This window comes from Chaetura pelagica, unplaced genomic scaffold (genome assembly GCF_000747805.2).
Source record: "Chaetura pelagica isolate M959 unplaced genomic scaffold, ChaPel_1.0 scaffold386, whole genome shotgun sequence".
Classification (NCBI taxonomy): Eukaryota; Metazoa; Chordata; class Aves; order Apodiformes; family Apodidae; genus Chaetura; species Chaetura pelagica.
In genome coordinates this window covers 3232534-3245981 of record NW_009953703.1, presented here as the reverse complement: position 1 = coordinate 3245981, position 13448 = coordinate 3232534, and the positions used below count along the sequence as shown (strand labels likewise).

The 13448-nt window shown below is 37.0% G+C and overlaps 1 protein-coding gene across 1 annotated transcript in view; it reads right to left on the bottom strand.

The window, feature by feature from the left end:
• Positions 1-13448, bottom strand: part of NCKAP5 (NCK-associated protein 5) — a 337214-nt gene that overhangs the window by 96304 nt on the left and 227462 nt on the right. Inside the window, exon 6 of the mRNA XM_010000398.1 lies at positions 11627-11776. Coding sequence (XP_009998700.1) covers positions 11627-11776 — 150 coding nt within the window. The remainder of the gene's footprint in view (positions 1-11626; positions 11777-13448) is intronic.

Here is a 13448-nt window from a genome sequence, read left to right as displayed (position 1 = left end):
ACAACTCGAAGTGCAGCCACTGGAACTGCACCTACCTTCACTTGTCCAAAGTTGATGCCAGATAGCCAAATAAAGTAACACTAGTATGAAACAGGAAGAAATGTTGCTATCTAATTCCAAGCTGCTGTTCAAGAGCAGTATCAGTGATTAATCGGTTAGGCTAAAGGGAAAATGTGGAGAAAAGAACAAAATTAAATCAATATATGAAATACTATGCAATGTAATATCTACTTAGGATCAATCACATTACTGCTCTGTCACATGAGCATGCAGTTGGGAAATATTCCTGCCTGGCAGAGGTCACAAGCAGGGCAAACACATTGCTTAAAACTACATGAAGTTCTCATCTCATGTCCATTCGATTTTTCTGTGAAAAACACAGTTTTTGCCTAACACTAGCAAGTTCTTTTTTACAAGAAACTATAACAACTTTTACCCATCTAATTGGGTAAAAGGTAAAAACTGGGTTACCAGTGTGAAGAACAAAACATTTGATAAAAGTATGAAGAAAACCACCACTTAATGGGAAAAAAAAAATTTATCCTGCCACATCAGGACGAACCAAATGGAAGACACAAGCTGCTTCCTTTGCAATGAAGTTCTGCCAACACTACACCAAGCAGCTCTCTGAAGATCCACTAAAGCTGGATCAGGTTGCTAATGCATTGTTCTACTGGGGTAATACCCTGTTTTTTAAGAAGATTTAATTAGTCCAAATAAAAACTGTCAGGCGGCTGCACAGCTTCTGCTACCTAAACTACCTTGTACAGCAGGAAATTACATTAAAAAAATATTGTTTACATAGCTTGATATGTGGCCTCCCTGTTTTAGTCATCCTAACTTAATGTATGTATTTAGTGATCAGCTATCTGCATGGCACTGGGGAGACACTACAATGTGTAACAAAATTGGTTTTGTGATGGTACAGATCAGATTTAAGGTTAAAGAAAGAATATTCATGACTTATTTAAGAAAAGAGAAAAATAATACTACAGCTGTCAATATTGGCAATAAAAGTTAAAGTACAATGACATCAAAACAATATAGGAATGAAGGAAACTATCAAGGAGAAAGCAGCATGTTTTTCTCTGGCACATGTCTAACTTCAAAAGAAGGAAACTCTAAGGTTTAAAAGAAGAAAAAGGAGCTATGAAGAGTCAGGTAAGAAGAAAAAACCTGTTTCAGCCATATGACCTCTTCACTGAAAAAACTTGTCTCTGGTCATTTACAGCCTACCATAAACTATTGAAAGAAATGCTAACCAAGTATTGCAGTGGAAGAGACACAATACAAGAAAGGAAGGTTTTAGCTTCTTCTGTAATGCACAATAGTCTGACACAATGCACAACCCTCAGACTCATTTCTTCAGATGACCTGAAACTGTTCTTGCAATGCTTTTAGGGAGAAGGACTTAAGAGTCCAGCAAAACAACTGATTGGTAAGTACTCTTTTTCTTACAGTTTACCAAAAAGCTGAATTTCAAACCTAGGTTGTACTTGTTTCCTCTTTTAAGAAGAAATTTTCCTAAGTTACGCATTAAGACCAAGAGCATTTAAAAAATCAGAGACTCTTCTAGAAGATCAGACCATTTGATTGAAGACAAGAAGGAAACCTGCAGGCTTTAAGGGGAAGAGTTGGAATCACTAACTGAGCATTTCTCTTCTCCTAAATAATTTCTAAGTCTTGGACTTGTATGAGTACATACTAACCAGAAAAGGAATAGTAAAATGCATGAATCGCAAAGAGGAATGAGTGCTGTCACCATGTGTGATGTTAAGGCTAGGATATATCACAGAAATTCCTACTGGAAGGGAAGAAACTCTGCCCTCTAGATGGCATTATGTGCCTGTATATCCCAGATGCAACTGGAGAGCCCTGCCTGGCAACCTATTAATTTCTCCACCGGCACAGAAACATGGGCACGTATGTCAAAAAGCTCAGATGGCAGTTCTTGGTCTCAATGAGAAGGTGGCAGCTGCACACTGGCAAACAGCAGAGCAGGTAATCCTGGGGGAGAGTCCCTCTTTTAGCTGTTTGATGTGGGAAGCAGAGCAAAGGTGCTCAACCTGAGAAGAAACAGAATGGAGAATCTCCCTGACCCCATATGGGAATGGCAACTTACAGCTGGCAGGGATGGGCAGTATGGGAAAACACGTAATTCAAAAGCACTTGGGGGAAAAAAGGATGGTTCTCATGATAAAGAAACCTCTCTTTCTAATAGGCATTTAAAAGTACAGCAGATCTTAACCAGACAAATGTATATTAAAGTATGTATGTATATGCATGTGGTTATACACTTAAATGCATCTAATGTTATATTGGACCCAAGTAGAGGTGTTTTGATGATAAATTGAAATTAAATAATTGGTGAGTAACCAGTTAACTATGGCACCCTCAGTGAAAATCAGAGTTGTGAATGATGGGCCAAAGCCAGAGTATTCCACATTTGATTGATCTATTCTCTTTATATATTTATAGCTAATCTTAATATCTGTGCTTGTCATCATGACAGATAAAGCAGACTTAAAAATAATCATTTGAGTATTTTCTGCTGTGGATTATTCAAGTGGCTGCATAATAAAGCCAGTGAATATTGAATTTCCTGAGTATATAATCATACAGATTTCACACATAAGGTTAAATGTATGTCCAACACAGGAGCCAAGACCCTTATATGCTACAAGTCAGCACAGCACAAGTAACAGCAGTAACTGGAGTGTACAACACCAGCCCAGAATCCCAGCTATCACCTCAAATTCTGCATTTCTGCAAGACAAAGAGGAACTCACTATCAAATGAAGAAAAAGTGCATCACCATGCAGGCCTCATTATATTTCATCATTTTCCAAGGCTAGTAAAGAGAAATGAAAAGAGAGAAACTATTTGGCTCTGTAAGATTGGTAAGTGATTCAGCTCTAACAGCTGAGGTAAATGAATTACAATTCCCTATGCAGCCCGTGAAGAATGTCCACAGAACACCAGGATTTTCTTGATAATGTTAGTTTGACGTGAACTGCAGCCATTTATTTAATTAATATACTATACAACCATCATTACTGTCAGCCAACCTGCATGCATGATTATGTAAACTAAAATATGAGGCGTTACTCCCCTTTGCAGAGAATCTTTCCTCTGAAAGAAGTGCCATGGCAAGCAATCAAAACGCTCACAGAAAGTGCTTGTGTAGAACTGGGCCCAGAGTGCATATCTGATAGAAACTAGTTAAAAAAACTACTGAGTCTCCCTCTCTGAAATGATAGATGTGTTGGGATAAACACAGTCACCTAGATCTAAAACGCAGTGTTGGAAAATCTCATTTCATTCAGCAGGGAGATTGAATTTTCAATTGTACCACATGCCTGATTGCTAAAAAAGGTAAGTTACATTATCTGCTGATCACGTGCAAGGCAGCACTACACATGGAGAGAAGGGCACGGAAAAATGATCATTATTTAAATTATAAAAGTCAGACTGAAATATCAGATTTCTTCACTGCAACCTAGCATGGACTTTTTGCAGAACGGAGTTAAAATTTATTTCAATTGAGAAAATCTGACAGGTTTAATAAAACCAAGACAGTTTTTCCTTGACTTTCGTGACTTACCTTTTCTTCACTGACTGCACCTATTTCTCAGACCTTCTGGCACCAAACCATTATTCTTGTAGCCATATTCAATACTTTGAGCTACTTTAAGAGCATTTGTTATGTCAGCCAAGCCAATATAACTGTTAGGAAAGAGCCATTGAACTGGAATTTGGTATATAATGGAAAACATTAATTTATAATTGCTTTTACAATAAATATGTGAAATTACCTTTGGCTGCACTAAAATGAACACTAAATGTTTATCTAGGTTCTCTTTATTTTTTGCAAAAATTGCAGAGCTCTACACCCTGTCTTGAGGATCCTGTAGTTTACCTGTAATTTTCACAACTGCATGCACCATAATTCAGGCAAAAAATCAACACTGCAGGTAAACTAAAGGATATTTGAAAAAGCATCCTGACCAAAATATTAATGTTAATTAAAAATTGTATATCAGAAATGTTTCGTCCACCTGGAAGATGCTGGATTCACTGCCCTGGAAAAAGGTATTTTTCAACCATTCTACCTTGAGAAACTACAAATCAGGGACAGCATGATTACTCACTCTGCCTTTCCAATGTGCCTTGTACCTCACTTGGACAGATTGATGTGTGTGGTAAGAGCACTGAAACATCTGATGCTGGAAAGCTAGTAACTTTTATTAAAACCTTAATTGACAGCATGAGCAGGCAGAAGGAGAAAAATTCTGATATGCAGCAAAATTCCCTTTATACAAGTAGTTGATGGGGTAAGACATGATGTTGCACTTAGAAAAATTAAATGCAGTTTTAAAACTTAACAGAATAGGAACACGACTTGGAGCATATTCTTTTGAGCACTTTGGTGAATTAGCACTTTTCAACACATTACTGTCTCATGGCTATCTCACAGTAGAAAGCAGAGAGTCAATCTGAAAGGTTTTACCTCTTCAAGATGCCCCAAAATCTCAAACTCTGCATGTAGTGACCCAAAACATTTAACTTCTGAACCACTGCTGTGGTGCGTCATAGGAAATATAATGAAATATTTTTTTTTTCCCCCCTCTAGTTTTAGCCAGAAAAGCAAACAATACCATCTGTTACTCAGACCAAAATTCCCAGAAGAAACCATGGTTGATATTAGAAACTAAGTATTTTAAGCTTCCATTGAGTTGAATAGACAGAAAAATGCAGATTTGCATGGCCTTCTCCATGCCTCTTCCACCAGTCAGGGATACAATGACTTCATGTACAGATTTATTTATATTAAGGCATCCTCCCATTTCAGGAGATGAAGCTGTTGGAGGAACAGTGGATCCGCAGTCTCTCTGCAATTATAGCACGAAAAAGTTACAGCCATGAAAAAGAGAGCAAATCTGAACAGCTTTTCCTACATCCAGTGGGCAGAGCTACTTTTGACATCCCTGTATAAATTCAGATCCTTCCTAGATCATCTTGATTTTTGCATGCCAAAAAAAGAAATTGCCATGAATTTGGACTGGCTTAGGGGAAAAGGTGTAAAAGGAAAGGGAAATAAAAAAAGTCACTTTAGATCCTCAATATTTTAGATGTCTGCAAGAAGTACATTCTCTTCACCTAAATACTCATCACTTACTAAATGAATTTAACTCTCTGCCTGGAAGAGGTTTCTATTCATCTTCTATATGAAGGTATTATTTCTATTAACATCCCAACTGATAAGGTGCCTCAACCACTGGAAGCTACTCAGGCTCTGTGCCAAGTACAGAGAATGCAGCTTCACACACTCGTGTGCAGCATGTAGGATGGATGGAAAAGCAAGATCTGAACAGGAGGAGCGTACGAGCTGGCAGGAGGGAGTGTATAAACATCTGGGAAGGAGGTGCAATTAAAGACTGCAGCAGGAGTGGGTGAGCACAGATGGCAACGAGGAAAACACTCCAGAGCACAAAGGCAAGGAGAAAAAGGGAGCAGCCATGAGATCTGCTTCTCAAAGACTAGGAACAACTGAGCGCCTGAAGACCTACAGTAGAAGAGATCAAGTATCAACAGATCATAGAATACATTCAGCTTGATGGTACTTGTTTGGTTTTAATTTAAAATTTACCCAGTTACTGGGAAGCCAAAACAATTTGCCAGTACTAATGCCAGCAAAGAGCCGGAATAAACTGGGCTGATTTTGAAACTATTGAAGCAAGTCAATGCTGATTCATTATCAGCCACTGGGTTATTCTGCTAATAAGATTTCTCTGCCTTATCATTTGATCCTTGGTTATAAAAACAAAGAGTTCTCAGGCACAGTTCAGAAAACTAATTATAGAAGTCTCCTACTAAAAAGATTTAAAAGTAAAATAATCCAATAATTAGGATAAGTACGCTGGCCTTTGGTGACTAATCAGCATAATCAATTTAGTTAAATGGATGGCCAAGGTATTGGGCTAAGAATCATTCTGCCTGAATCAGATTAAATGCATTGGATGGAACAAGGCTGGTTGCTACAAAATATTTAGAATATTCCTAAAAAATACTTAAAAGTTTCGCGATTTTTCTATGCACCTAACGAAAGGGATTCAAATTTCTAGAAACCAAGTGAAGCAGCTGACTTTAAATGAACAAAAACGTTTCCCTCACAGTTATTTTCAGAAACCCAGGCACTTTACCCCTGTATAGTGTATGCTTCTTTCCATGGAAAATAATATAATTACTAATTTTCTTACAATCTTACATTGTAATACACAGCAAATGACAAAAAAGGGAAAAAATGTACAAGTAAAACAAAAATCACCAGCACCACACTTAAACTTATCTTCTGAACCCACTCACAAGAAATATGTACACCTCTCATATTTCTTTTTTATCTTTTTTATAGTTCATTGATACTGGGTCTTTTTTCCTCTGCAGAGTAGTAAAAACATAATATGGGAAATACTTGACATACTTCCTCATTTGTTTAATGGTGATGATACAAGGGAAATTACCCCTCTAATATATTTGAACATTTAGCTTATTATCTTGAGTGAGTTTTCTCCCAAAGCTCAATTTATTAAAACAAAACACAGTGTTCTATGATGAACTGCAAAGGGCAAGAGGGCAAAATTCTATAATTAAAATTAGAGTGGTTTTGTGACTCTTCCCCAGCAGATACTGCTTCTACTGGAGCTTAGTTTACTGAAAATTTCATTGAGTCTCACTCACCCGCAAGCAATGAGATTTTCACACATGAATTAGGCTTTTCATTTGATAACTTCAAGGTTACAATTTAATGCTACCCCAGTGGATTGTGACTTGGTGAGAAATGCAACGCTGTGAGCAGCCTTCAATCATTATTTTTTTAGTCCAATGGTACTCATGCTCATTGCAGAACTTCTGAGAGGGAAGGGGGATGCTCAGCAAGCCAGGGAACCAATGCCTTCTTGAGAATGTTTATTTTAATTTAAATATAGAGTACTGCATTTTTAGCAAGACATTAGGTCTGCGCCATCATAGGCTAAGGTGAGTAAAGCATCTCTTCTGGAGAGTGGACACTTCCCCACCTAACCAAAACTCATGAATTCTCCATAACAAGGTGATGGCACTCTGCTCATCTAACAGAGGGGAGTGGGATGGGACTGTATGGTCAAGTGAGGCACATACACACTGCCATACAGGCAGTATAGGCCTATATATAGTATATGTACTAGCAAAAATATGATGTCCTATCCCAAACACAGGCACCACTTATCCCATAACAGATGGACACCCTCATAGGGGAACCAGCACAGAGAGAGGGCTGAAGTGAGGAGGGGCAATTCATATTCCTTTTTCCTGCAAAGTGGATCTAGGATCAGATGTTTTTTATATGTGATAACTCAGCATCTAAGAGCTGGACAGACACATCTAGTCTTGAAGCCTTAATTCCACCTCTTCCGTAATCTATTTTCCTCTTTGTTCCTTGTGTAAAACATGTTATCCTACCAGACTAAACCAGGGCATTATGTCCCCCTGCTCTGAGTTGTTTCTAGTTCTGTGTCTTTGAGTCAGAGTGTAAGAATACTGGAAGAAGCCAGAGGAAGTCAACCAAGTATTTGGCTGCATGCACATTCTAGCTCTTTACCTTCATACAGATGTGGTACCAAGGCACAAAGAGATGAAACGGACTGTACAGGATGCAGGGAATCTGCAGCTGAGATAGGAACTGAATCCAGTTTTTTTGAGTATCTACTCACACTTCCCATACTTTTTGAGGAATTGACAGGATGTGCAGCAGGTGAAAGGATGTAACATCACAAAAAAAAAAAAAGTCCCAAAGAGCCAGAATGTTTCATACAGTTAGATGTAGTTAATTCATACTGAATTATCCTCATTGCATAAATGTCTGTGCAAATGACAGACTTTAATAAGCCTTTAAAACTGACACAGTATTTATCACTGATAATTTTAAAAATCAAAGTAACTATGGCTTTTACATGCATGTTTAGATTAAGGCTGACACTAACTCAGTATATCAGTTTAATTCACTTGCAATTATGCAGGTGCTCAGGCAGCCTGTGTTTCAGTCATTTAAGGTTAAAATTAGGGCAAAGAGCCCAGAGCTCCATATTGGGCAACAAAGCCCTGGGACAGTCTTAAGACTTTCACAGACATTAAAAAAAAAAAAAAAAAAACAACACAAAAATATTCTAAAAGCTTTCCTCTATGCACTGTAACTACGTAAACTAGGTGAGACCACATCTGGAGTATTGTGTTCAGTTCTGGACTCTCCAGTTCAAGAGCGACGGGGATATGCTGGAAAGAGTCCAATGGAGGCTACTAGGATGATTAAGGGACTAGAACATCTGTCCTATGAGGAAAGGCTGAGTGACCTGGGGCTGTTTAGTCTAGAGAAGACTGAAAGGGGACCTTATTGATATATGTAAGTATCTGAAGGGTGGGTGTCAAAAAGGAAGGACCAGTCTGTTTGCAGTCGTGCCTTATGATAGGATATGGGGCCATGGAAGCAAACTGGAACACAGGAAGTTCCTCCTCAATATGAGGAAAACTACTGTGAGAGTGACAGAGCCCTGGGACAGGCTGCCCAGAGAGGTGTTGGAGTCTCTTTCTCTGGAGACTTTCAAGACCCGTCTGGATGCATTTCTGTGTGACCTGCCCTGGGTGTTCCTGCTCTGGCAGGGGGGTTGGACTAGATGATCTCCAGGTCCTTTCCAACCATTACCATTCTATGAGTCTATGACTCTATGATACCTAACATACCCAGGAGGGCAAATTCAGATTTTTTGGAAAAATTTCCAACTTAATACATATCACTTTGGAAACAGAACATTGTTTTTTTTACTGTAATAGTGCATATACCTACATATATACCTGCAGTTGCTGCCTGGGGGTTGATGCATGTTTTTTCTACATTTCTGGCTACCATTTAAAAAAAATAATTGCAATTCTTCCAGTGAGGAAAGCAGATTAAAAAATGACATTCCACCAAGAGGCTGGTATGTTATTCACCATACTTCATTGATATTTCCTCTTTTGCAGCACTCCAAATACACTGAGAAGCTATCAGAGAATTTTTATTTATTTATTGTTTTGTAAGAGTTGGAAGATATTTGATTGTAACTGCTTAAGTAAATTACATGGCATTTCAAGACCAGTCAACTAAAAAAGCTGAAGGCACAAAGGAGTTTTGATATCCAGGAAATCATTATTAATTTCAACTACATAAAATGGGATACAAGGCTGTATGAACCATTTGTTCTTTGTCATCTGTTTCATTTGATTAGAAGTGTATTTATCAGTCAGTAGAGTGGAAATAGAATTGGCTGTAAATGATAAAGAATGTAAAAAGATTATAGATAAAAGGAGCAATGGGAGAATATGCATATATATTTATTGATGTCTATGATAGCTTTCACTTGAGCTAACTACAAAGACACTTTATTGTACTGATTAGTATTATTCAGTGAAGAAATTCCTATGGCAAACAGAAGTTAATAAAACCTAAAAGGTACTACAGAAATTTGTTTGGCAATACATTTGACAGTGCTCAAGTATAAGAAGAAAAAAAAACAATTATAAATACACTCCCACTAAAACCAAAGTTTTCTATGAAAATGAAGCCTCATCTCTTTTTTCACACTTAGATTTGATAATTTCCTGGTCCACCTCCAACAATCCACAATGACTACAGTTTTGCTCCCACTGCCAGAAATTCCTAAAGAAAACCACCACTCACCTCACAACTACCATGCCAGTACTCTAGGAAGGACAGAAGCAATTTATTTCATGTATGTAATAGGAACTATTTTCCCAAAAACAGATACAGATAGTAATTTTTTTAAAATAACTAAATAATCTGTTATATTTTATAGCTACCAGCTAAAGTACCCTTTTATTCCTGGGCTGGTAGATAGCTTTTCTCTTTTGGCACTTCACTCACTTGAAACTTAGCTTGAACTTCTCCAACATTTTTGTTTTAATGCCATTAGTGAGAAGTAGGTACTAGCCAGAAAAAAAATAAATAAATTACCCACTAAATCTAAACTTTTATATAATAAAAATGTTACACCACTTGCTAAAACTTTTCCCATATATGCATGTATACACACATACGGTCCCTCATTTCAAAAGAATCTCACTCTAGAAATAGCACAGTGAACATTGGATGGAATAATTTTACAATCCTCTAACAGACTAGGTTACATCTTGAGTAACAAACAAACTACCATGAAGAGATATTATAAGATTTCTCAAAAGTGCTAGTATTCATTAGATCATATTAATGGACATTAATGGCTTACGTCCCACACTTTTACCAGGTTCTGCTCATAGACAGGCTTCAGATTCTACAGTGCAGAGATGATGGACCAACTTTAGGATGAACTTTATTAGCCTTGCTGATATTATTAATTGTATGTGATACTGTAACATCTAATCATGCAAAGCATGATTAAAGATTCTGACACACACAGCATAGGAACTAACAAACAGCGATTTTTCATTCCTTTCTATATAGAGTAATAAAGTAGTTGGAATAATGACTCTTCAAACAGTAAAGGATTAGAACTGCTAATTGCATCTAACTTCAAAAAAGTACGTGTCTTAATTAATAAACCATGGAATCTCTGACATTACAATTTATATTCTCCATGAGAAAAATCAAGTGCAAAAATATATGACAATAAACAACACACAAATAATAACACTTTGTTTTAATTACCTTGGGCCACAATTAATATTGGCCCTGCCATTCCTCTTTCTACTTTATAGCTCCCCCAGACTATTTAGGTTGATTAATTCTTCAATTATTGGCATTCACTAATATATGTTTTTGAGCAAGCCGCTGAACAACACTGACATCAGTGAGGAGACCTACTCACTGACCTTCCAGAACTAGATTCTGTCTGTCCATAACATTATTTCACATATCAGGGCAATGTGCCACAACCGATAAAAGTTGTGACGTTATTGAATAACTTCCTATCAATTGAGGACATAAAGAACTGCAACTGTTATGCAGACTGATTAAGAGCAAGGCAAAGCAAAAACAAATACTGCATATTTGGAAATAAAAGACCACAAGGAACCCACAGTCATTCCTGATCAACAACTAAAAGACGAGTATAGTAATCTGTACACTTACCAGAGTCTACAAGGAAACAGATTTTCCATAATATAGCAGTAAAGATACCTGAGCTGAGTCTTCATGTAAGCAGTTCAGTGACTAAAAGTTGAGTAATAAACTACAGTGAAGAAACACTATTTTTATGACTGTTGTTAAACCACCTATATTAGTCCTACAATATTAATAATTGAAACAAAACCAGGAAAACCATTTTTTTCTTATTAAGCAGTCTCAATTGAATTCAAGTAATGTATTAAGTTCTTTTCAGAGATATCTGATGCTCACCATTAGAGAAGGATCCCTTCAGTGTTTCTAAGACTAAGCTTCTTTCTCATCCTTGGTAAATGAATTGCAAAAAAATACCCCAGAACATGAGTACAGGTGAACTGTGAAAGATTAGATTTATACTATAGGGTGATTCAGTGCCTATAAATGAATGAGGCAGGGGGCAGGGTGGTCTTTTATGTGTTAAACTGTTGGATTTCTTACCTCCAGAGTTTTCAATCGCTCCAATAACAATTTTGTCTTTTCTTTTTCCTCTTCAGTGCTGCTGCCTTCACTTCTTGAATCTTCATCTGCTGCCGTGCACATTTTTTCAATGCCTTCTTTACATTTCCTACTGTCTTCTGACAGCTTTTCCTGAAAGATTTTTTTTTACATGTCATTACTCACAGGTGGAAATTAATTTAACCATGCAAATGTCTTCAAATCTGCCTTGTATATGAATGAAAAAAGGACAGACCAAGTCACTACTTACATGATTACAGTACTAAATAAGTGGAGTCATGAAGGGTCTATTAAACAAGCAATTCTGCAGAAGTCTATGCACAACTGAACTCCTACATCTACTTCAGATTTTTTAAAGTGGAAGCCTCAAATTTTTTTCATTAAATTACTTAAGTTTTCTTCTTTAAAGGTTGCAATGAAAACTGAGTGTACCAGTTTTCAATGGCAGCGTTCTGCCACTGAGATATAAAGCGGTTTTTGAGGAAAAGTTAACATATGTTCATGCCTAATGTATTTCACCTTTCTTCATCTAGAGCTAATATTTGAATTACTAAATAATGGGCTGAGAACCAAGCTACCACCTGAATACTGACTTAAGATCCACGCTAATACATAACTGGAGAGAAGCAAACTGACAGCAAAATTGTCAGAAGTACCCATTCTATTACAAGTCAGTCAGATTGGGTTATTATTAACAGCTGCTGAGAGGACTATGGCTTCTGAGTTTTGCACAAGGTCTATAAAAATCCTAAGCCTGAACACTGAATCCCACTACCTCCATTAATTATGTGCCCAGGTTCTGTGGTGAGAGAGGGAATGAGATAGAGGAAGCAAAACATCAAGACTTCAAACAAGCAATGTAAAATATTGCCCAAAAAAGAGAACCACACAGATGTATGTAGTGAATTATGAGTGCAACACAAAGTGGACAGTCCCTACTTTGTAAATCACATTCTCTACCTATTAGCAGACGCAGTATGACAACTTAAGAATGGGAAATAGGAGGTAAATCAACATTAAACGAGCATTTAGTTTTCCTTCTGTGCCTTCTTGATAGTTCTTATATACAAAGGCACATACTTTAATGATCTTTGGGTTTGCATATAACTGAGATGTATTTCCCATAACTACTACACAACACAAACTCTATCTAAGCACAGAAATATGTATTTTAATGAAGAACTGATCCAGCCTGAATAACTGTGCAACTATCTTATAACTCTTATAACTCTTTGAGAATTAACAGCAAGACATTATCTTAATTAAAACCCATAAACACAACTGAATTAAAAATCAGTACTGTGAATCAAGTTACTAACAATGTCTTTTTAAAAAACTGAGTAGCTTAGAAATTGACTATTACCATGTTAAAAATTTAATCAAGAATCAATTTTATAAGCTATGAGTTTAATCACTGAATAATCTGACACAAACCACGAGGTACAGATCTCATTCTGAGCCTCAAAACAAAGATGTCAAGGAGCCATTCCCTCAGGTTTCCAGCACTAATGCTATCCTGATCATAAAGAAACCATAGATAACAGCAGTTGTGTTTTGTTTTTTTCTTTATTGCTACTCAGTGGTGCAATGACCAAGAATCTGTGAAGGAGCCATTTAACCATTTGCCCTTCAAGTTGTTCTTATTGGTGCATTCACATTGATGAACTCAGGAAAAAACAATTGACACAGGTATCTCTCTGATGTAATTCAAAGACAAAGAATCATTTTTAGAAGAGTGTGACATGAATTAAAAGTGCCTAACAATGGAAGAAGATAAATATAAACATCAGCACAGGGACACCCT